Genomic DNA, 25,977 nt, shown 5'->3' with positions numbered 1-25,977 from the left:
CTTGAGCTGGGCAGCAGACAGGAACCCCTTGAGCTGGGCGGCAGACGACAGGAACCACTTGAGCTGGGCGGCAGACGACAGGAACCACTTGAGCTGGGCCGCAGACGACAGGAACCACTTGAGCTGGGCGGCAGACGACAGGAACCACTTGAGCTGGGCGGCAGACGACAGGAACCACTTGAGCTGGGCGGCAGACGACAGGAACCACTTGAGCTGGGCGGCAGCCGACAGGAACCACTTGAGCTGGGCGGCAGCCGACAGGAACCACTTGAGCTGGGCGGCAGCCGACAGGAACCACTTGAGCTGGGCGGCAGCCGACAGGAACCACTTGAGCTGGGCGGCAGACGACAGGAACCACTTGAGCTGGGCAGCAGACGACAGGAACCACTTGAGCTGGGCAGCAGACGACAGGAACCACCTGAGCTGGGCAGCAGCCGACAGGAACCACTTGAGCTGGGCAGCAGCCGACAGGAACCACTTGAGCTGGGCAGCAGCCGACAGGAACCACTTGAGCTGGGCAGCAGCCGACAGGAACCACTTGAGCTGGGCAGCAGCCGACAGGAACCACTTGAGCTGGGCAGCAGATGACAGGAACCACTTGAGCTGAGCAGCAGACGACAGGAACCACTTGAGCTGGGCAGCAGACAGGAACCACTTGAGCTGGGCAGCAGACACATCAATCTGGGAAGCTGGCACATCCGTCTGGGAAGCTGGCACGTCAGACTGGGAAGCTGGCACGTCAGACTGGGAAGCTGGCACGTCAGACTGGGAAGCTGGCACATCAGACTGGGAAGCTGGCACATCAGTCTGGGAAGCTGGCACATCAGTCTGGGAAGCTGGCACATCAATCTGGGAAGCTGGCACATCAGACTGGGAAGCTGGCACATCAATCTGGGAGACTGGCACATCAGACTGGTAGGTAGGCATCAAGACATCAGGCTGGAAGGCAAGCTTCAAGACATCAGGCTGGGAGGCTGGCACGTCAAACTGGAAAGCTGGCACGTCAAACTGGAAAGCTGGCACGTCAGACTGGGAAGCTGGCACGTCAGACTGGGAAGCTGGAACGTCAGACTGGGAAGCTGGAACGTCAGACTGGGAAGCTGGAACGTCAGACTGGGAAGCTGGAACGTCAGGCTGGAGGGCAGACACCCGGACATCAGGCTGGAGGGCAGACACCCGGACATCAGGCTGGAGGGCAGACACCCGGACATCAGGCTGGAGGGCAGACACCCGGACATCAGACTGGAAAGCTGGAACATCAGACTGGAAAGCTGGAACATCAGACTGGAAAGCTGGAACATCAGACTGGAAAGCTGGAACATCAGACTGGAAAGCTGGAACATCAGACTGGAAAGCTGGAACATCAGACTGGAAAGCTGGAACATCAGACTGGAAAGCGGGAACGTCAGACTGGAAAGCGGGAACGTCAGACTGGAAAACTGGGACGTCAGGCTGGGAAACTGGGACGTCAGGCTGCAAAGCTGGAACGTCAGACTGCAAAGCTGGAACGTCAGACTGGAAAGCTGGAACGTCAGACTGCAAAGCTGGAACGTCAGACTGCAAAGCTGGAACGTCAGACTGCAAAGCTGGAACGTCAGACTGCAAAGCTGGAACGTCAGACTGCAAAGCTGGAACGTCAGACTGCAAAGCTGGAACGTCAGACTGCAAAGCTGGAACGTCAGACTGCAAAGCTGGAACGTCAGACTGCAAAGCTGGAACGTCAGACTGCAAAGCTGGAAAGTCAGACTGGAAGGCTGGAACGTCAGACTGGAAAGCTGGAACGTCAGACTGGAAAGCTGGAACGTCAGACTGGAAAGCTGGAACGTCAGACTGGAAAGCTGGAACGTCAGACTGGAAAGCTGGAACATCAGACTGCAAAGCTGGAACATCAGACTGCAAAGCTGGAACATCAGACTGCAAAGCTGGAACATCAGACTGGAAGGCTGGAACATCAGACTGGAAGGCTGGAACATCAGACTGGAAAGTGGGAGCAGGTTGGGTTACTGGCAAGATGGTGTGGGTCGGGAAGAATTTTTGTTTCTTTTTTGGTTTAGCCCGTGCAGTTTTGTATGTAGGTGCAGGGCTGTAAGAAAAGAAAGTAGCTGGGCAGAAGGAAGACCAAGGAACTGTAGCTAGAGAGGGGTTTTGTGGGACCGTTACAGGTGGAGGAGAAGAGACAGGTGAATTGAAGGCAGGATAGGTGCGACACTTGGAGACTGGGTGGTAGTATTGGGTAGGGAGCTGATTAAACTGGGTTGTAGCTGAGGTTGCCATAGGTGACGGGGAGATAGATTTCTTGGAAGGTAGATGATTAATGGCAGGGCTGGAATATTGTGGTTTAGCTAAAGACAGGAGATCTGACCATGCCTGCAGCAAAGGTTGAACAAACGCTGATTTACACACAGCCTGACTAACCAAAGATTGTACTGAATAAATGCAATCGGATAACACCTGCTGGGAACAAGCGGAATAATGTTCATCAAAGGAAGCCGGATCATCCTCTAACAACCATAACAGGGATTCAACCTGGTCACAACTGAAAGGAGGGGAGAAATCGTCACTACCTTCGGGAATGCATGACAAAGCTGACCTTGTACATAATTGGATCAAAGGCTGAACATCCTCAAATAACATATGACCTCGATCTACAAGTAAATGGGCGGTTTGTATCGTTTCCAGCAGTTGGTCTCGGGTCCAATCTTTAAGAGTCTGACAACAATATTCATTATCCTCTGCCGCCAGCAGAGAATAATAGACAATTTCATCAAAGTCCATTTTGCGCGCCCACCGTAACAGGACGGTTTCTCAGTGCAGCCACGTCTGGTCAGGGATGGCCTTGGTATACTGTCAGGAGACTAGTAGACCAGACTGTGTGGACTGCACAGAGGAGACCAGAAACACATGTAAGTGAAAAGATGGTGTTTATTAACAAGTGATAAGTGAAAGGAATATAAATAGTGCAAAAAACCCACACAACAACCCACTACAAACAACAATATATATAGGTAAATGGAGATACCGTAATCGTAAACAAGCCAAGCCAAGGTCATACACAGGGAAGTCAGCAAAAGGGTAAGGACGGGAAACTGAACAGGACAAGGAGAGGATGGATGGATGGGGTTCAGGGCAGGGATCCAAGGTAGCCAGGAACAGAAGGGACAGGACTGGGAAGGTCTCAGGATAGGGATTGGATCAGATCAGGACAAGGCAGATGCAGGCTTCAAGGTCAAACAGGCAGCAAGGTCAGAACGCAGGGAGGGAGAGAGAGATACCAAGGCAAGCCTATGAGGGCTTGCCGGGTATTTATAAGGCTGTGGTGATTGACCTCATGTCACAGCTGAGCGCAGTGTGTGTTGTTTGCTCCACACTGCCAGAGTGCACCCGCTGGTTGACACCGGTACTACGGCCCAAGGATGCAACAGTGCCACCAGCAGGAAAGACCTCTTACTGCAGGTCCTAGGTGTTGGAGGACACCTGCTGATGGACACTGGTACTGCGATCCAAGAGACCGATAGCGCCACCAACGGGTAAACCCTCTCATGACACATCACTGATGGGCACTGATTGGCATACCTGGCGGGGCACTGGTGATCATCGCTGATGGGCCTGTACTGATAAGCAATGCTGATTTATCAGTGCAGATCCCCCATGTCAGGAGAGCCGCTGTTGCCTCTCCTCTACTTATACCTGGTCAGCATGAATAAAGGAAAGCCGATAACCGGCACTTCCTGGTTACTATGTGATTAGCTTTGATTGGACACGATTGATTGGAGATGCGGGGTGTCAGAGTGACACACCGCATTCCTGATCGCCGTGTGCCGGAATGGCTTATTCTTCTGGACGTCATATGATGTCCAGTCAGGATAATGGAACCCCTGCCTGGCTGTCATTTTACTATAAGCCCGGTGGGAAGGAGTTAAAAAATCATTTTAGGCCTGAAGATTACATAAAACCCCGAAAAAATGATATATTTTCTGAAAGCAGTTCCAATTTTTTATGTCACGCGCTATTACCGCAAATGTCTAGGAAACTCAAAATTTTATTAACCACTTGCTCACTGGGCACTTAAACCCCCTTCCTAACCAGACCAATTTTCAACTTTCAGCGCTCTCACACTTTGAAAGTCATGCAACATTGTACCCATATGAAATTTTTGTCCTTTTTTTTGAGCTTTCTTTTGGTGGTATTTGATCACCCCTTGAGTTTTTTCATTTTTTGCGGTATAAATGAAAAAAGACCGAAAATGTTGTACAAAAATGCATTTTTTTTGTTTCTGTTATAAAATTTAGCAAATTAGTAATTTTTCTTCATAAATTTTGGCCAAAATGTATACTGCTCCATATCTTTGGTAAAAATAACTCAAATCAGTGTACCGTATATACTCGAGTATAAGCCAAGTTTTTCAGCACACTTTTTTGTGCTGAAAGTGCCCCCCTCGACTTATACTCGAGTCAAGCACTTTTCTGCAGCAAAAAATGTCATTTTCTGAACCGAATTTGGTGCTAGGAACCCCAAATTTGGTGTGAAAACCCAGTGGAACTGGTACCATAACATATCCAAAGCTGGAGTCCTTAGCACTAAGTGGCTCGAGATATGGGGGCCCCAAAACCGGTTCGGAAAATGTAATTCTCTGCTGCAGAAAAGTGCTTGACATTTTCTGAACCGATTTTAGGGGCCCCGTATCTCGGGGCCACTTGGTGCTAGAAACCCCAGCTTTGGATATTTTATGGTGCTAGTTCCACTGGGTTTGTACACCAAATTTTGGGGTTCCTAGCACTAAGTGGCCCCGAGATACGGGGCCCCAAAGTCGGTCAACTGTGTCCATCTGCAGCAATGTCATTTCGGGACCCTTTGGGTTCAGAGACCCCAAATTTTGGCTGCAGCTAGGGGGCATCTAGGAACCCTTAACTACCGAGTTTGAAGTTCGGGGGACCTATGGCTGCAAATAGACACAGTGAGGCATGAAATGGGCATTGTTGACCCTCTTTTCCACTTATAGTAGCTGTGCATTTCTCACCCTAGGCTTATACTCGGGTCAATAAGTTTTTCCCATTTATTTGTGGTAAATTAGGGCCTCGACTTATACTCGGAACGACTTATACTCGAGTATATATGGTATATTATTTGGTCTGCGAAAGTTATAGAGTCCACAAGCTATGGTGCCAATCATTGAAAATTGATCACACCTGATGTACTGACGGCCTATCTAATTTCTTGAGACCCTAAGACAATGATGGTGAACCTTGGCACCCCAGATGTTTTGGAACTACATTTCCCATGATGCTCATGCACTCTACGTAGTTCCAAAACATCTGGGGTGCCAAGGTTCAGCATCACTTCCATAAGGGCTTGTTCACACTTGTCTAAATGTCTAACGCTCAACAGATGCTCCCATAGTGGTTTTATGGCGTTAGTATGGGCGTCAATGAGCTTTTGTATGGGGTGTTTTTACAAGCGTTAAAAATGCCTTATGCACTGTTTTTAAGCGTTTGATGCTCGTCAAAACCGCTCCTCTGATGCCTATTTTTTTATTTTGAAAGGGAAGTGACATTACAGGAAATAAAAACTTTGTGCGGGGCAATTTAGGTAACATGCGGGGCAATTTAGGTAACAGTGATCACAGGTCAATTAGTTTCAGTATAAATCACACAAATAGGAAACATAAAGGGAATACAAAGACACTGAATTTCAAAAGAGCCAACTTCCCTAAACTACAAACCTTGCTAAAAGGCATAAACTGGGATAAAATATTAGAAACAAAGAATACGGAGGAGAGATGGGTTTGCTTTAAGAGCATATTAAATAAGGGCATTAGCCAATGTATCCCATTGGGTAATAAATTTAAAAGAGCGAACAAAAGTCCTGGATGGCTTAACTCCAAAAATGCATATAAAAGCAAAGGAGAAGGCCTTCAAAAAATACAAGGTTGAGGGATCATCCTCAGCATTCAGACTTTATAAAGAATGCAACAGGATATGTAAAGGTGCAATTAGGACAGCTAAGATAGAACATGAAAGACACATAGCGGAGGAGAGCAAAAAAAATCCCAAGAAATTCTTTAAGTATGTAAACAGTAAAAAAGGGAGGACAGACCATATTGGCCCCATAAAGAATGAGGAAGGACATCTGGTTACAAAGGATGGGGAGATGGCGAAGGTATTGAATTTATTCTTCTCCTCAGTCTTCACGAGTGAATCGGGGGGCTTCAGTAACCAAAACTGCAGTGTTTATCCTCATGACACAACACAGGAAGCACCTCCATGGTTAACAGAGGACGGAATTAAAATTAGACTTGAGAAACTTAACATTAATAAATCACCGGGACCAGATGGCTTGCATCCGAGGGTACTTAGGGAACTCAGTCAAGTGATTGCCAGACCGTTGTTCCTAATTTTTACAGATAGTCTACTGACTGGAATGGTACCAGCTGATTGGAGAAAAGCCAATGTAGCACCTATATTTAAAAAGGGCCCAAAATACATCCCTGGGAATTACAGACCAGTTAGCCTAACATCGATAGTATGTAAACTCTTGGAGGGGATGATAAGGGACTATATACAGGATTTTAGTAATACGAACGATATCATTAGCAGTAATCAGCATGGATTCATGAAGAATCGTTCTTGCCAAACCAATCTATTAACCTTCTATGAGGAGGTGAGTTGCCATCTAGATAAAGGAAGGCCTGTAGACGTGGTGTATCTGGATTTTGCAAAAGCATTTGACACAGTTCCCCATAAACGTTTACTGTACAAAATAAGGTCTGTTGGCATGGACCATAGGGTGAGTACATGGATTGAAAACTGGCTACAAGGGCGAGTTCAGAGGATGGTGATAAATGGGGAGTACTCAGAATGGTCAGGGGTGGGTAGTGGGGTGCCCCAGGGTTCTGTGCTGGGACCAATCCTATTTAATTTGTTCATAAACGATCTGGAGAATGGGATAAACAGTTCAATCTCTGTATTTGCAGACGATACTAAGCTAAGCAGGGCAATAACTTCTCCGCAGGACGTGGAAACCTTGCAAAAAGACCTGAACAAATTAATGGGGTGGGCGACTACATGGCAAATGAGGTTCAATGTAGAAAAATGTAAAATAATGCATTTGGGTGGCAAAAATATGAATGCAATCTATACACTGGGGGGAGAACCTCTGGGGGAATCTAGGATGGAAAAGGACCTGGGGGTCCTAGTGGATGATAGGCTCAGCAATGGCAGGCAATGCCAAGCTGCTACTAACAAAGCAAACAGAATATTGGCATGCATTAAATGGGGGATCAACTCCAGAGATAAAACGATAATTCTCCCGCTCTACAAGACTCTGGTCCGGCCGCACCTAGAGTATGCGGTCCAGTTCTGGGCACCAGTCCTCAGGAAGGATGTACTGGAAATGGAGCGAGTACAAAGAAGGGCAACAAAGCTAATAAAGGGTCTGGAGGATCTTAGTTATGAGGAAAGGTTGCAAGCACTGAACTTATTCTCTCTGGAGAAGAGACGCTTGAGAGGGGATATGATTTCAATTTACAAATACCGGACTGGTGACCCCTCAATAGGGATAAAACTTTTTCGCAGAAGAGATTTTACCAAGACTCGTGGCCACTCATTAAAATTAGAAGAAAAGAGGTTTAATCTTAAACTACGTAGAGGGTTCTTTACCGTAAGAGCGGCAAGGATGTGGAATTCCCTTCCACAGGCGGTGGTCTCAGCGGGGAGCATTGATAGCTTCAAGAAACTATTAGATAAGCACCTGAATGACCACAACATACAGGGATATACAATGCAATACTGACACATAATCACACACATAGGTTGGACTTGATGGACTTGTGTCTTTTTTCAACCTCACCTACTATGTAACTATGTAACTATGTAACTATGTAATTACAGGAAATAAAAACTTTGAGGTGTGGCTTGTCATGGTGAATGTTTCCTGTGTATCCTCCAATATATCTGGGAAGGCGGCATGATGGATTCTTTTACCAGGCTTTATCTCATGTTTGGCCTCCTGCAGATGATGCTTATGTAGGAGCAATTGGCTGAGCAGAGGAAGAGGAGAAGGGCATCCAGGCACTACTGGATACATCTGTAAATGTTTGGGCCACTAGAAATCACAATTAGAACCAACTCAGAAGGAGGTCTAGACATTTCCTCAGATAAAATCACTATAGTAGCATGTAAACCAGGTTTATTGATGCTGTCACAACAAAGTAGTGAAGAAGATTTTGAGGATATAGACCCCCAGGTCTGGTCTACATCAGATCTGGATGTAGGACTTATTTCATGCACACCATACAAAGCCACTCTCAAAGAAGTTGCATTTCCTATCTATCACAAACAATATCCATTCTCTAAGGAAAAGATGGATGGCATAGTGCCAATGGTGAAAAAGTTTCTGCAGGATGGGATCCTGGAAGAAATTATTTCTCTATACAGCACACCTCTTAACCCTGTAAAGAAGCCGGATGGCTCCTTCAGGTTTGTACAGGGCTTGAGGGTCATAAATTACCTCATACTCCCAATAGCACCCATTGTACCTGATGTTCCATCACTCCTGTCCTCCATTCCAGCAACAGCCAAGTGTTTTACTGTGTTTGATTTAAAGAATTTTTTTTTTCTCCGTCCCTGTAGACAAAGAGACACGGCCACTCTTTGCTTTTACTGTGTCGATTGACCAACACAATCGCCTGTTTACATGGTGTAGAATGCCCCAGGGTTACATAGACTCACCTGTGGTCTATTCTATAGTACTCCAAGCCACCCTCAGGCCTTGGACTGCCCCTCATGGTTCTGTACTGTTGCAATATGTTGATGATCTTTTGATTTGTAGTTCTTCAGAGGAGGACTGCCAAGCCTATCCTTATTGAAATGGTTACATGTATGTGGTCACAAAGTGTCTAAGAAAAAGTTACAATGGTGTAAACAGGAGGTTGAGCACCTAGGGTTTGTGCTGTCTCTGGGAGTTAGGAAAGTCAGTCACAAAAGAGCTGCCGCTCTAGTGGGTCTGCCCTGCCCACTTACCAAGAAAGACGCTTACCTTTCTTGGAATGATTGGTTACTGCCGCCAATGGATACCTGACTGTTCTTTCTATGACAATATATTGAGACAAGCAACCCCCTCTGAAATGTCTGATATTGTAAAATGGTCTGATGAAATGTTAAATGCTTTTGCCATGTTGAAATGTGCAATGGTTACCAGCCCGAGCCTTGTCCTCCCTGAATATGGCAAAATGTTTCACTTGTTTGCCAGGGAAAATTGCAGAACCATGGCGGGAGTACTGGCCCAGGAACATGGTGGGAGACTACGCCCTGTAGTTTTTTTCTCAATGGAGGTTCCAGTACAGGTTCAAGGCATGCCCGCGTGTCTCAGAGCCTTGGCTTCTTGTGCAATGGTTGTAGAGATGGCAACACCTTTTACCTTGGGTCATGACACTACCTTACATACCACACTCCTCAAAACTTTACATACTCAGCATATGTCAGCACAAAGACTGAGTGGGTATGAAGTCACCCTGTCCTATCTCCTGTCCAATCCAAACCTAAAAATAAAAAGTTCAAACATAAACTCTGGCCCAGCTCCAATTTTGAATTCCTTATTAGGTCTTAAAGGAGAACAGGATGACTTACCACCACCTCATGATTGTACACAATCAATACATCAGGACACTTCACCTAGAGCAGATATGCTTTCAGTACCAATCCCTACTGCACAAACAGTTTTTGTTGATGGCTCTTGCAGCAGACCAAGTGATAATGTCTATCATGCGGGATATGCTGTGGTCCAACTGCCGGATACTGTCCTCGAGGCCAATCCAATACCCTATCAGTCTGCACAAGCTGCTGAACTGAGAGCATTAACCCATGCTGTTTGCAGGAAAAGAGGTAAACATTTACACCGATTCCAGATATGCTCATGGTGTGGTCTGGGACCATGGTGTAATATGGCTGCGCAGAGGATATGTGGCAGCAGATGGAAAGAGCATCTCACACTCTGACCTAGTCACAGCATTACTAGATGCAATTCAGTTGCCTTCAAAACTAGCTATTATGCACTGTAAGGCACATACAGGCCAAATGACTGATATAGCCAAAGGGAATGCACTAGCTGACAGAATTACCAAAGAAGCTGCATCTACACAAAAGGCAGACACTCAAATGCCCATGCTAACACCTCAGCCATGTTCCCTGAAAGAGACACATTGGCTCACGGAAATGCAGGCTTTTGCCACCCCTGATGATATTGCGCAATGGAACTGTGATGGAATGGTGCAAAAGGATCCTAAAACAGGATTAATCTGCCAAGAGGGGAGACCGTGTATTCCTGTTTTTAGCACCCCCCTGTTCATTGCACAATACCATGGACTGGGTCACAAGGGCTGGCAGGCCACATGTGAACTCCTAGATGCAGATTTTTTCATTGCAGGACTACCTAATCTAGTCAAAGCTTTTGTACAGAGATGTGCACTTGCATTAGGAACAATCCAACAAACCCAAAGAAATCAAAACATGAACATCTTGAGTACCCAACAACACCGTTTACCCATTTACAGACTTTACACATATGCCCAAAGAAGGAAAGAAACAACAATACCTTTTGGTCATAGTGGACATGATGTCACGCTGGCCAGAAATCTTTGTCACCAACAATGAAAACACACAAACTGTGATGAAGATCCTCACACAGGAAATTATTCCTAGGTGGGGATGTCCATTACAAATAAATTCAGACAATGGCCCAGCCTTCACAGCTAAAATCTGCCAAGATCTTGTAAAAGTACTAAACATAGACTGGAAATTTCATCTCCCCTACCATCCACAGAGTTCAGTGATTGTAGAAAGAATGAATAGAACAATAAAAGACAGGATAAGGAAAGCTACGGGTGGGAATTTTGGCAAATGGAGAAAAGTTCTCCCAGCTGTATTAGCTGAAATCAGAATGACCCCTCACGGTGTGACGGGTTATTCCCCCTTTGAGGTACTCATGGGTAGGCCATTCCCCACACCGTGGGCTAATCATCCTTTGATGGTGGAGGAAGGTGATTTGGAACAGATACAGGAAGAATATGTAAAAAAAACTGATTGAAACTCTTGTTAAAAGAAGAGTAGCTCGCACCTCTCCTTCTTCACAGGTACCAACCCTCCCGTTCCAGGTCGGTGATCAAGTTGTGGTCCAGAGGCTTCAGAAAGGTCGAAAGCCACAAGAGGTTCCATTCGGACCATTGACCAAAGTGGTAGCCGTCACCAGGACCGCCATACTTACCGAGGAAAGTCCTACCTGGATCCATGCCAGCAGGATAAAGAAGGTTGATCTAAACCCAGGAATTGAAGAAAGGTTGAAAAGAGGCGAAGCAGGTGTTTTAAGTCCTCAAAAGACAAGTATAGAAATATAGGACAGTGATGTGACTCATTTCACCACAGACTTCTGGGAAGGCCTTTTGCCTTCTGGTGATGTTTCTACTTCTGATCTTTGTCCCAGTGTGGATAACAACTAACTGTATGTATCATCCTGATGACTTAGGAGCCTTGAAACTCATATGTGGTAAAAGCGAAGTACACACCAACCATACTGACTTTCACCCCAAAGATCACAGTAAAAGAGATGTCTCTAATGAATTGATCAAAGAAATGGGTTTTTCTGGAAAAATGTTACTGTTAAAATTTAAATATGCTTATGCTAGAGAGTCAGCATATGAAAAATGCTTGATTTGTAGTAAGTTACACCCAGAAACTGCTAAGATCCCACTTTTAGCTGTCCCTCTAAACCTCAAGTCATTATTGAAAAATACTCTAGTTTTAAGTATTAAGAATGACTATCGTAGTAGTAATAAACAATAGAAACACAAAAAAAAATCCAGCACTCAATGGGTTTGAGAAAACAGTCCGCAACAGATAAAAAATTATATCAAATAACGAATACGTTTATTCAAAGTTGCAGCTGAAAAAAAATGGTCCTGTTCACTCACAATACAATGAAACAAAAAAAACTTACATAGTCACCTGCAATCCACTGAGCAACCAGGAGCTACAGTAGGTGACCGCGATATTGTGTCAATCTCGCCGCATTTCTCAGCGGGATTTGACACCTGTGAGCCCCGTTGCGGGAGCCAGCGCCGAGATGGCTCACTGATCGGGAAAGGAAAACTTTGTTTTCCTTTCGCGATGAGTGACAGGCAGTGCTGACAGCTGTCTGGTATGAATCCTGAGGGGGAACGCCTTGCCAAATTTTAAATGAAAAAACCGGCGTGGGTTCCCCCCAGGGGCATACCAGGCCCTTAGGCCTAGTATGGATTGTAAGGGGAACCCCCTACGCCGAAAAATCGGCGTGGGGGTCCCCCCAAAATCCATACCAGACCCTTATCCGAGCACGCAGCACGGCCGGCCAGAAAAGGGGATGGGGACCAGCGAGCGTCCCCCCCCCGAGCCGCACCAGGCCGCATGCCCTCAACATGAGGGGGTGGGTGCCTTGGGGGAGGGGGGCGCCCTGCGGGGCCCCCCCACCCCAAAGCACCTTGTCCCCATGTTGATAAGGACAAGGGCCTCTTCCCGACAACCCTGGCCGTTGGTTGTCGGGGTCTGCGGGCGGGGGGCTTATCGGAATCCGGGAGCCCCCTTTAATAAGGGGGCCCCCAGATCCTGGCCCCCCACCCTGTGTGAATGAGTATGGGGTACATGGTACCCCTACCCATTCACCTAGGGAAAAGCGTCAATAAAAAAAAAACACAGTACACAGATTTTAAGAGTAATTTATTTATTAGGCAGCTCCGGGGTCTTCTTCCGACTTCGGGTGTCTCCTTTCGACTTCTCCCGGTGTTCGGCCTCTTCTCCCGGTGTTCCGCCTCTTCTCCCGGGCCCCGCTGCTATCTTCTTCCAGCTCTTTTGCCAGCGAGGGGCCCGGTCTGCTGCCACTGTCTTGTCGCCGCTGTCTCACCGCTGTCTCGTCGCTTCTTCTCTTCTTCTGATGTTGACACGACGCTCTCTCCGGCTGGAATGCTTTGTGCAAGCTGCGGAGCCATTTATATAGGCGGTGACCCCGCCCCCTTGTGACGTCATGGTCCCAGCATGCGCAGGGACTCTGGGGTCACGCCCCCTTATGATGCCAGAGTCCCTGCGCATGCTGGGACCATGACGTCACAAGGGGGCGGGGTCACCGCGTATATAAATGGCTCCGCAGCTCGCACAAAGCATTCCAGCCGGAGAGAGCGTCGTGTCAACATCGGAAGAAGAGAAGAAGCGAAGAGACAGCGACGAGACGGCGACAAGACAGCGGCGAAAGAGACAGCGGCAGCAGACCGGGCTCCTCGCTGGCAAAAGAGCTGGAAGAAGATAGCAGCGGGGCCCGGGAGAAGAGGCGGAACACCGGGAGAAGAGGCCAAACACCGGGAGAAGTTGGAAGGAGACACCCGAAGTCGGAAGAAGACCCCAGAGCTGCCTATTAAATAAATTACTCTTAAAATTTGTGTACTGTGTTTTTTTTTTATTGACGCTTTTCCCTAGGTGAAAGGGTAGGGGTATCATGACCCCATACTCATTCACACAGGGTGGGGAGCCGGGATCTGGGGGCCCCCTTATTAAAGGGGGCTCCCGGATTCCGATAAGCCCCCCCGCCTGTAGACCCCGACAACCAACGGCCTGGGTTGTCGGAAAGAGGCCCTTGTCCTCATCAACATGGGGACAAGGTGCTTTGGGGTAGGGGGGCCCGCAGCGTGCCCCCCTCCCCAAGGCACCCACCCCCCCATGTTGAGGGCATGCGGCCTGGTACAGCTCAGGAGGGGGGGCGCTCACTCGTCCCCACCCCCTTTCCTGGCCGGCCGGGCTGCATGCTCGGATAAGGGTCTGGTATGGATTTTGGGGGGACCCCCACGCCAATTTTTCGGTGTAGGGGGTTCCCCTTACAATCCCTTACAATCCATACCAGACTTAAGGGCCTGGTATGCCCCTGGGGGGGAACCCACGCCATTTTTTTCATTTAAAATTTGGCGCGGCGTTCCCCCTCAGGATTCATACCAGACAGCTGTCAGCACTGCCTGTCACTCATCGCGAAAGGAAAACAACGTTTTCCTTTCCCGATCAGTGAGCCAGCGCGACATGCACAGTACCCTGTCGCCGAGAACCAACGCGATGGTATCACAATCTCGCTGCCAATGTTTGCCAAGAGATAAAAGTCCCAAATGATGATAAATAGTGGGAGGTGGTGACTAGTCCGAAAGCTATAATTGCGCTGCCAGGTAATATAGGTTAAAGTCTGGCAGTGCTGTGCCCCCTAAATCTGTTGGGTTCTTCAGCACTTGCCAGGACAGTTTGTAACGGGTTTTACCCCACACAAATGAGTTTAGGATGGCTTCTATGGATTTAAAGATCCTCAGGGGTATGTACATCGGAGCATGCGATAGGACGTATAGAAATTTGGGTAATAGAATAATTTTAATTAAGTTCACGCGGCCCATAACACCCAGATGCAGTCTGGACCACGTCTGTGTTTTTGTTTTTATGATCGTGAGCAGGGGTTCTATGTTCAGTTTAACATACTTCTGTGGAGCGAGTTATTGTAATACCAAGATAGTTACATAGTTACATAGTAGGTGAGGTTGAAAAAAGACACATGTCCATCAAGTCCAACATATCCCTGTATGTCATTCAGGTGATTATCTAATAGTTTCTTGAAGCTATCAATGCTCCCCGCTGAGACCACCGCCTGTGGAAGGGAATTCCACATCCTTGCCGCTCTTACAGTAAAGAACCCTCTACGTAGTTTAAGGTTAAACCTCTTTTCTTCTAATTGTAATGAGTGGCCACAAGTCTTATTAAACTCTCTTCTGCGAAAAAGTTTTATCCCTATTGTGGGGTCACCAGTACAGTATTTGTAAATTGAAATCATATCCCCTCTCAAGCGTCTCTTCTCCAGAGAGAATAAGATCAGTGCTCGCAACCTTTCCTTATAACTAAGATTCTCCAGACCCTTTATTAGCTTTGTTGCCCTTCTTTGTACTCGCTCCATTTCCAGTACATCCTTCCTGAGGACTGGTGCCCAGAACTGGACAGCATACTCCAGGTGCGACCGGACCAGAGTCTTGTATAGCGGGAGAATTATCGTTTTATCTCTGGAGTTGATCCCCCTTTTAATGCATGCCAATATTCTGTTTGCTTTATTAGCAGCAGCTTGGCATTGCATCCCATTGCTGAGCCTATCATCTACTAGGACCCCCAGGTCCTTTTCCATCCTAGATTCCCCCAGAGGTTCTCCCCCCAGTGTATAGATTGCATTCATATTTTTGCCACCCAAATGCATTATTTTACATTTTTCTACATTGAACCTCCTTTGCCATGTAGTCGCCCACCCCATTAATTTGTTCAGGTCTTTTTGCAAGGTTACCACATCCTGCGGAGAAGTTATTGCCTTGCTTAGCTTAGTATTGTCTGCAAATACAGAGATTGAACTGTTTATCCCATCCTCCAGGTCGTTTATAAACAAATTAAATAGGATTGGTCCCAGCACAGAACCCTGGGGAACCCCACTACCCACCCCTGACCATTCTGAGTACTCCCCATTTATCACCACCCTCTGAACACGCCCTTGTAGCCAGTTTTCAATCCATGTACTCACCCTATGGTCCATGCCAACGGACCTTATTTTGTACAGTAAACGTTTATGGGGAACTGTGTCAAATGCTTTTGCAAAATCCAGATACACCACGTCTACGGGCCTTCCTTTATCTAGATGGCAACTCACCTCCTCATAGAAGGTTAATAGATTGGTTTGGCAAGAACGATTCTTCATGAATCCATGCTGATTACTGCTAATGATATTGTTCTTATTACTAAAATCTTGTATATAGTCCCTTATCATCCCCTCCAAGAGTTTACATACTATTGATGATATTTCATAGAGCTAACACGAATTAAGGGGGAGGAGGCCTGGGTCTCCGTGGGGGCCCATATGTCGAGAGGGAGGATCTGGGATTTGTCCCAATTAATTTTTAGGCCTGAGAATCGTCCAAATTGTTGTATTATGTCTAGTGCCATCGTCAGCGAAGGACTTGCATTTTCTAGATAAAGTAACATATCGTCTGCATACAAGCTGACTGTTTCTATCAGTTGTCCTCAACGTAGACCCCTGATCCCAGGGTGTGTGCGTAGTGATGTTGCCAGGGGTCCTACCGCTAGGGCATATAATAGAGGGGATAGGGGACAGCCTTGACACGTGCCTCTGGAGAGGGGGAGGGTGTCAGAGATTTTTCCATTGACCAAGACCCTGGTGCCAGGATCCTGATACAAAAACTGGATCCATTTAATAAACCTGGGTCCGAAACCAAACCGAGCTAGGCACTCTCAGTTAGTCCTACTTTACATAGTCAAATGCCTTTGCAGCATCTAAGGACACCATGACTCTGGAGCCTATCCGGTTGTGTCCAGCCTGCAGGTTTCAAATACAATCTGCGCAGGTTAAATGCCTTGTTTTTTGCAGGCTTAAACCCACTCTGGTCCGGGTGGATTAGAGTCAGGATCACCTTATTCAGTCTCAGTGCCAGGGCCTTGGCCAAGATCTTAATGTCTAGTTGAAGAAGGGATATTGGGCGATATGACTCAGGGAGTTCCAAATCTTGCCTGGTTTGGGTATAAGTACAATAAAGGCTTCACCCATCGATTTTGGTAGGGAACCGCATTTAAATATGTGGGTGAACAGTTCATGTAATTTGGGGACTAGAGTCTCACTATAAGTCATGTAAAATTCAAGAGGAAGACCATCTGAGCCAGGGGCCTTAGAGGTGGCGAGGCGGGACATTGCCTCCACAATGTCCTCCTTGGAGATGGGAGCTTCCAACATCTCGGTCTGGAATTGCGTTAGTTTAGGGAGAACAATATTAGCTAAAAGTACCACTAAATCCTCCTTGGGGTTATTGGTGGTGGATGAATATAGGGATGGAAAGAACGAACGGAACTCACCGGCCACCGTGTCTTGGTCACTAATCAGTTGGTCAGCTGTGTTTCGTAGGGAGACCACAGCAGGTGGTCTATGCTCCAGATGTGCCAGGTAGGCCAATAGGTGCCCCGCCCGCTCCCCACATTCATACATCCTTTGTTTACTATAGAATATTTTCCTCTCTGCTTTTTCAAAGTGGAGACTATTCACCACCCGGGCCTGTAGTTTCAGCTGGTTGGCCATATCTGATGAGGGATTGTTGGAAAAAATTTCTCTACTTCTGCCAGTTTTAGTTCCACCTGTCTGACAACCTGGGAAGAGGTCTTCCTATATCTGGAAATATGTTGGGAGAGTATCATGCGGACGTGGGATTTAAATGAGTCCCAAATAGTATCAAGTGGGGCTGAGTCCCTATTGGTTCAGAAAAAAAATTCCCATTAGTCTCAAGCTCCCTCTATGCCTGGAACCACTGACAACAAAAAAGGGTTAAGTTTCCAGGAGTTGGGGGGGAGTCAAGTCGGAGTTCTATCCAGTAGGGAGCATGGTCAGACAGTATGTGTGAGCTAAATCCCACATCACCAAGAAGTGGCAGAAGGGAGTGGGATATTAGAATTAAATCTATTCATGACATGGTATTGTGCGTTACTGAGAAGCATGAGAACACTTTGTCCTGTGGGTGGCTATGTCTCCAGGTATCCACCAGAGCGAGTTTGTTAAGGAGTTTTCCAAATCTTGTGTGGGAGTAGGTGGGGTTGTTAGGAGGTACTGAGGCAAGTCTGTCTAAACCTGTGTCAATCACAGCATTAAAGTCGCCCATCCATATTGCCAGAATAGTCGGGCATAGGGACATAAATGCTAAGTCCTCTGTCAGTACATTAAATTAAAAATGAGGCGGTATGTAAATTGCCATTATTAAGAGTTCTAGTCCATTCAGCCTAGCATGCAAGAATAGGAACCTACCCTGTGGATCAGATCTGAGTGTCAATAATGAGAATTGCGTGGTTTTGGCCACTAGTATTGCAAACCCCCTAGAGTTAGCAGTGTGGGGGGCTTGATAAAGCCACCCCACCCAGGGTTTCTTGATGGCTAGCATTAACTGGCCTGTGAGATGAGTTTCAACCAACACCATGATATCTGCTTGTTGTGCCTTGAGGTAGGATAGTGCAGCATTTCTCTTAGGCTTAGCTCTGATGCCACGAACATTCCATGTAATGCATTTTATGTTAGGCATGACTCAAGAGTCAGACTATTAGTGTCCGCGCCGGTCCATAGCCGCACACGACAGCACATATCCACTCTCCAACTGTGAGAGCGTGGGATGTCGTATGCGGAACTCGGCGTAGGCAGGATATAGGTATACGGTTTGCAGGGGTCTAAAGAGCATGGCAGCAGAGCAAGCCCCAGTATATTGCATACACATGATATTTCCTTCCATATACCGACATTTATAGCTCTTCTTCACATCTACTGTTTGCAGAACAATTAACCTGCATGAAAACATTAAGTAAACTTGAACGAACACTCTGGCCTGGCTGGATAAGCATCATCCAGGGTATTTTCCGGAGGTTATCTGATGCATCCAGCCAGGCCAGGGAAACATTACTTGAGTTGCATTACAAACATTACGTTTGCTAATTAGAACAACGGGGTCTATTAGGACTCCCATAGCTAGGGGGATGAACATCTGCTGAAAAACATGCAGCAGCGTGAGAAGTGTGATCCCCGGTGTAGGACTTCCAGGATAGTATGCAGGGGGGAGACAAAAGGATATAGGGATGTGCATCCATGTCCCGGGCATCATAGTGGGTGGCGGCTTGAAATGTTCAAGTGTTTGAGGCCTTAGTCACTTCCTACCAGCAGAGGCTTAATTGAGGAGGGGGGGAAGGTAGGGGTATAATGAACGGTTTAGATAAATGGGGATGTATGGCGTGAAGCAAGAGTTTTGTTCAGGGGAGGGGGGGTCACAGATTCTTGTGTGATATTGGGCTGGGGATCTAGTTTACAGTGGCAAGCCACATTATCCAGATGGATTAGGTGTCCAGCATATCGCCCCTCTCTGCATGGTCTAGAAGGTGAATGTCCCGTGCGAGTTGGGTCTTATGCAGGTGCCGGGTTGGGTGCCGCTCAATCCTATATCCAGGCGAAAACAGCCTCCTGCGTGTCAAAGAAATGCACCCGGTCTTCTCCCACGACACGAAGCCTGGCGGGGGAATAGCATGGTATATGAGTAGTGTCAGATTCTGAGTTGCCGCTTGGCTTCTGTAAAGTGCGCCCTCTTCTTCTGGACCTCTGCGGAGAAATCTGGGAATAACTTTATCTCGCCGTTCTTGAAGGGGATGTTGCCCTTCACTCTGGTGAGGCAGAGGATAGCATCACGGTCCCTGAAGTTCAAAAGCTTTGCGATGAAGGTGCGGGGAGGTGTGCCCTGGGGAGGGGGTCTAGTGACCAGGCGGTGAGCTCGTTCAACTACGAAGGAGGTAGAAAATGCAGGCCTGTCGAAGGTTGAGATAAGCAGGTTTTCCAGGAATGAGGAGGGGTCGGCTCCCTCCGCTCCTTCAGGCAGCCCCACAAATTGCAGGTTGCAGTGTAGGAGCCTGTTTTCCATATCTTCCTGTTTGGATAGCACAGCGTTCAACTGGTGTTGGATCCTTTCAGTAGCAATCTGCAATGGCAGTACTTCGTCTTCCACGCGGCTGATACAGGTCCTGACGGATCAGGGACACCTCGATCTTAACTCCTTCGATCTTGCACGTTAGTGTGCTTTTGCAGTCTGAGATCGCCTTGAGGACACGGGCTGTGTCCTCCTTGGCCAAGTCTATGTGGGGAGGCGCGTCAGCGCCATTTTCCCCCGGAGCCCCCTTCTCCTTGAGCCCCTACTTATCCAACTTCGCGATCATGTCTGTCACCTTTTTTGGTGGCAACATGACAGCTGAAGGTGTGGGAGGGTAGATGCTGTGTTTGGAGGGTGAGGAAAGCGTTATTAGCCCAAGCGACAGAGATTGTACAAGCGGAGCTCCCGACTAGCACTGCTCACACCATGCCAGGCCAGGCCACGCCCCCTCCCTCAACATGTTTAGTTGTTTTTTTTGGGTCACTGTGTGCTCACCTAGCCCCATGTCCACATGTTGATTTGTAAAAGGGCCTCCTAATCATAACCCTGTCCTTTTTTATTTTTTGGCGTTTGCTGGTGTGGTGCTTATCATAATCAGGCTGGAGTGGTTAATAGCAGGGCCTACATATACTCTGCCCCCAACCCCCTAATGTGAATGATTATTGGTTTACTTTATAACCCATTTCAGTCACCTTTAATAGAATGATAACATAATGGTAATAAGTACGTGAGTCAAATTGTGACAAGCATTATTTAAAAAAAAAGTTACAATAAATTGCATAAAAGTTATGTGTGCATCTACCATCAATCATGATAATGCCCTAAATTGACCTTAAAATAAATAATTGTGAGATATGGATTATGGGAAACAATTAAATTCCTTTAAAAAATGTATTTATACATACATTTTTTAGAAATAAAAATTTAAAATAAAAAATTAAAATTCTGTAATAAACTGGATCCTACCAAATTACTGCTTCCAGAGGATTCTTGAGAACATTCCGAAGAAGATAAATTCAAAGGAATTAGAGGTGATGAATCCTATTGGATGTAAACATTATTAATCCTAATTTCATAATTTTTATATGTAATATACATAAATGACAATTTTTTTTAAAGAAGACAGTCAAAGGTATTTAGTAAGGGTCAAAGTAAATTTTTAGAAGTTGCACTGTTTCAGATGTTGATCACTGGGACAGATGTGTGCAGACGTTGATCACTGGGACAGATGTGTGCAGATGTTGATCACTGGGACAGATGTGTGCAGATGTAGATCACTGGGACAGATGTGTGCAGATGTTGATCACTGGAACAGATGTGTGCAGACGTTGATCACTGGGACAGATGTGTGCAGATGTAGATCACTGGGACAGATGTGTGCAGATGTTGATCACTGGAACAGATGTGTGCAGACGTTGATCACTGGGACAGATGTGTGCAGATGTAGATCACTGGGACAGATGTGTGCAGATGTTGATTACTGGGAAAGATGTGTGCAGACGTTGATCACTGGGACAGATGTGTGCAGATGTGTTTTACTGGGACAGATGTGTGCAGATGTTGATCACTGGGACAGATGTGTTTTACTGTGGGGGCATTGTGTGTAGACACTGTGGTAGGAAATGTAAATGATTCCGCGCAAAGTAAATACTAACAACGAAAAACCAAAAGAACTGCTGCCTCTACTAATTACTGCCACTGGGTGGAGTTTTCTTTCCATTCTAGACACTGTGGATCGCCGCTGATCTCAGTTCATTAACAGTTTATGAAACAGAGATGATGGGGGGAGAACATCTTCTCCGCCAATGATCTCCGCACACAGCGAAGCTGTGATTGACTGACACAGAAACGGCCAGTTTATGAAGGTGCAATTTTGAGCACTTCACTGGTGACATCTGTCAGAATTCTCCCTCCCAGATTCACCAGCTCAGAGGTGGTGAATCGGGGAGAGAAAAGAGAATCCCGGGGGAATGAAGAAGATTTTTGACTTTCTCCTTCCTCGATCAGACCCCCAAGACAGTAATCATGTCCCCACACCATGTCTATTGTGTATGTGTGTGTATATATATATTGTAAGATGTTGGGGTGATTAAGCTCTAGGGGTGCATGCGAATTGAAGAAATCGTGTCAGTCCTGACTGCATTTTCAAGGGCATGGCAGCCCACTTTTATTTAAAAAAATCAGACAGTTCAAAAATAAACAGCAATTTCCCTCACAGGGGTATTCAGCATTACAGTCCTGCTTAAGAACAAATGGCATTCAGCCTTCCTGGCTAAAAACACAACTCTCCTGCTCAGGCCTTACACCTTAGACCTTGGTCTGTCTGTCCCAGACTTGACACTCAGCACATCTGTGCTTGCAGCTAACAGCCTGGTGCTGCACTGGCTCTCTCCTGACTTCTAGGCCAGAACTCCTGTCTGCCGGGTGGAGATGTCTCCAAGGATGAGCCCTGAGCTCTATTCCTGGGATGTTTGTGGAGCCAGCCCACAGGTGGGTAATTAGCATTCCTGACAAAATCAGGTGTACACTGCTCATATGCACGGGGTCGCATCTCCACATATCACCCCCCTGTTACACACCCGAGGGAGAAATACAAAACCCTTCTTCCTAAAGGGGCACTCCACCCACCTCTTTTTCTGGGTGTGCTTCCATGAGCATTTCTTCCTGATCTTTGGGGTCCTCCTTTTTTTTTCACCTCGCTCAGACCTACTCTCCCAGGACTGTAGGTGGCCTACTTCTATGCCATCTGCCAAGGATTGACCTTCACCCAACATGATCTGTTTTTCAGGCTTGCTACTACCTGTGTGGTTACCCCTGGCAACTGCATTCCCAAAATTACCCAGTTCAAAACCACCAGTAACTCTGGTCCCATCACCTGCTAGGACAGTGTCTGAAGAGGGACCACACACAGGCAAGCAGTTACTCTCTATGGGATCTTTCCACAGTTTCACATCATCCCACTGTTGTCCAACACTCCAACAGTGACTGTTCTTGCAACACACCTTTTTCAATGCATTTCTTTACACCAGTCCCTTTTACAATTTCTGTTAGCGCTGGTATTTTCAATACCTCTGATCTCTCCAATAGTGCTCCAGAGTGCTTCTCATACACAACCTTTGTATGAAGCAATCCAGCACACTATGAGACAACTTTCCACATTAGCACAAAACAATGCATTACATGATTCTAGCATTTGCGATTTCTGCCCATTACAGCCTGCAAGATCCAGCGCCAATCCGCAGTACCCCATGGTAAAAGTTCTCCAAACGTAGGAGAGGACATACACCGGCTGTACACTCCATGATGCTAGCATTTCCTCAAGCATATCTGTCACAAAATACACATCATTTTTCTCTTGATGCGTTGTGGGCAGGATTCCTATTGTGCATTTACGCTCACCCTGACCTTCAGACATGAGACGATTAATCTCAACAGCCAATGACCCCTGGCCTATAGGGGATGGAGAACGGCGCCAAATTCAAAAAGGAAAACACACAATACATATACAGTACACTGTAATCTTACAGATTACATTACTGTATCAATTTATTTCACATCCCTTTTGTCCCTAGTGGTCTGTCCAGGGCCCTGCATGCAGTTTTATATCATAAATACTGTTCTTTCTGCCTGGAAACTTGAGATTGTCCATAGCAACCAAAACCATCCCTTTACATCAAAAGTGGTTTTAGACCAGCTAGAAAACAGCGATAATAAATTAGAATCACTTGCAGAATTGAGCGTAAGTGATTTGTGGGGAAATCCGTCATCAAACACTGAAAAGTAATGACAACTTTTTTTTTCAACATTTTCTGTCTTTTTTTATTTTGTAACACAAAAAATAAAACCCCAGTGATGATCAACTACCACCAAAAGAAAGCTCTATTTTTGGGAAAAAGATACAAATGTCAATTGGGGACAGTGTTACATGACCGCACAATTGTGTCATTTAAAGTGTGAGAGCGCTGAAAGATGAAAATTGGCCTGGGCAGGAAGGAGGTAAAAGTGTCCAGTATTGAAGGGGTTAAACATGTGAGCCACAAAAAAAAACTGCAAAAATGAGCTCTGGCAGTGAAAGGGTTAAAGAACAAGTTCCCCTTCGGGAAGATGTTACATGTTCCTGTTCCTGAAGTGGCTCAGCGATCCGAGCCCTCTGTGTGACAGCAGTGTGGTGAGAAGATCCCCGTACCGGCTGTCACTTTATGAAAAGAGCGCGGACGTGCCATTCATTTACAGAGTTTTGTCCTTTGCTGATGTCGGCTTGTAGTTTTCAACGAACTCCCACACCGAGCTCTCTGGTAGATGAGGAACAAGATTTTCATAAGGGACAAGCAGATTGGGACCCCGATTTAGTCCCTTGGACAAGTCAATTTTTTCAGAAAATGTCCACACCCCTGGAACGGTTCCTTACATGATGAAGATCATCCATGGAGTATATCTGAGGTGTATATTGGGGTGTGCTTCTTACCCACATGAGAGCTGTGATGTTCAGCAACATTCATATAGAAGACATTTCCGGCACTTATGGCACTAATACACCTCAAGGGTTGTGTGGGATCCTTGATGTACAGGAAGACAGGGCTTCAGTGTGGAACAATTCCCTCACTCAGGACAGGTGAGTGGCTTCTTTCCTGTGTGAGATCTCTCATGTGTGTAAAGATTTGATTTCCGTGAAAAACATTTCCCGCACTCAGGACAGGAATACGGCTTCTCCCCCGTGTGAGATCTCTGATGTTTGTAAAGATCAGACTTTCCTGAAAAACATTTCCCGCACTCAGGACAGGAATACGGCTTCTCCACCATGTGAGATCTCTGATGCGTGTAAAGACTGGACTTCACTGAGAAACCTTTCCCACACTCAGGACAGGAATACGGCTTCTCCCCCGTGTGAGATCTCTGATGCGTGTAAAGCCCGGACTTCACTGAAAAACCTTTCCCACACTCAGGACAGAAATACGGCTTCTCCCCTGTGTGAGATCTCTGATGTTTGTAAAGATTGGACTTCACTGAAAAACCTTTCCCACACTCAGGACAGGAATGCGGCTTCTCCCCTGTGTGAGATCTCTGATGTTTGTAAAGATCGGACGTCGCTGAAAAACATTTCCGGCATTCAGGACAGGAATGTGGCTTCTCCCCCGTGTGAGATCTCTGATGCGTGTAAAGCCCGGACTTCACTGAAAAACCTTTCCCACACTCAGGACAGAAATACGGCTTCTCCCCTGTGTGAGATCTCTGATGTTTGTAAAGATTGGACTTCACTGAAAAACCTTTCCCACACTCAGGACAGGAATGCGGCTTCTCCCCTGTGTGAGATCTCTGATGTTTGTAAAGATCGGACGTCGCTGAAAAACATTTCCTGCATTCAGGACAGGAATGTGGCTTCTCCCCCGTGTGAGATCTCTGATGTGTGTAAAGCCCGGACTTCACTGAAAAACCTTTCCCACACTCAGGACAGGAATGGGGCTTCTCCCCTGTGTGAGATCTCTGATGTTTGTAAAGATCGGACTTCACTGAAAAACATTTCCTGCACTTAGGACAGGAATGCGGCTTCTCCCCGTGTGAGATCTCTGATATGTGTAAAGATCGGACTTCGCTGAAAAACATTTCCCACACTCAGGACATGAATACGGCTTCTCCCCTGTGTGATATCTCTGATGTTTGTTAAGATGGGACTTCTGTGAAAAACATTTTCCGCACTCAGGACAGGAATACGGCTTCTCGCCCGTGTGAGATCTCTGATGCGTGTAAAGATCGGACTTCACTGAAAAACATTTCACACACTCGGGACAGGAATAAGGCTTCTCCCCTGTGTGTGATCTCTGATGTGTGTAAAGATTGGACTTCTGTGAAAAACATTTCCCGCACTCAGTACAGGAATATAGCTTCTCCCCCGTGTGAGATCTTTTATGCACATCAAGAGTGGATTTAAAAGGGAAACACTTCCCGCACTCAGTACAGGAAAACCTCTTCTCTGTTGGAAGGATGGCACCGTCACTCACAGCACCATCCCATTCTGAGGCTCCTCAGAATAAGAGGAATACGATAGTCCATCTACACTGTGTGGTGCCGGATGGACATTTGAGGTAGCCGGGTTTTCTCCTGGAATATACTGTGTGATGTCCTCATCTTCTACTTTACAGTCTGGAGACAAAGTGAGACAATCCTCTGAGGTTTTCCTCATCTCCCATCCACCTACTAAAATAGAAGTAAAAAGATTATTACTAGACATGAGCAGATTGGTTCCCCTAAACCAGGACTCCGCCACATCAGGCAGCTTTATCGCTGAGGATCTTACAAGTCCCCCTCAAGGTAACTAGTAAATGGGTCTTCTGAATCTCCTACCAGTTCATTTCTTTATTCATGGACCTTAGTCAGAGAGTGAGGAAACAACAAGAACTTTTATAGTGACTGCGATGAGGGAATAATAGGATGAGTGTCCCCACCCCCTTTATCAC

The 25,977-nt window shown here is 46.5% G+C and overlaps 2 protein-coding genes across 2 annotated transcripts in view; one reads left to right on the top strand and one right to left on the bottom strand.

Moving 5' to 3' along the window:
- LOC141121791 (uncharacterized) overlaps positions 1 to 25,977 on the top strand; it is a 428,955-nt gene that overhangs the window by 133,620 nt on the left and 269,358 nt on the right. The window lies entirely within an intron of this gene.
- The window catches only part of LOC141121808 (uncharacterized), a 79,539-nt gene continuing 77,673 nt past the window's right edge, over positions 24,112 to 25,977 (bottom strand). Inside the window, exons 11-12 of the mRNA XM_073611528.1 lie at positions 25,125 to 25,486; positions 24,112 to 24,705 (exon numbers count right to left, since the gene is read on the bottom strand). Of these exons, the coding sequence (XP_073467629.1) occupies positions 24,125 to 24,705; positions 25,125 to 25,486 (943 nt within the window). The 3' untranslated portion in view covers positions 24,112 to 24,124. The remainder of the gene's footprint in view (positions 24,706 to 25,124; positions 25,487 to 25,977) is intronic.

Source organism: Aquarana catesbeiana, unplaced genomic scaffold (genome assembly GCF_042186555.1).
Source record: "Aquarana catesbeiana isolate 2022-GZ unplaced genomic scaffold, ASM4218655v1 unanchor232, whole genome shotgun sequence".
Taxonomy (NCBI): domain Eukaryota; kingdom Metazoa; phylum Chordata; class Amphibia; order Anura; family Ranidae; genus Aquarana; species Aquarana catesbeiana.
The sequence above is the reverse complement of the archived record's forward strand: the minus strand, read 5'-3'. Positions and strand labels throughout refer to the sequence as shown.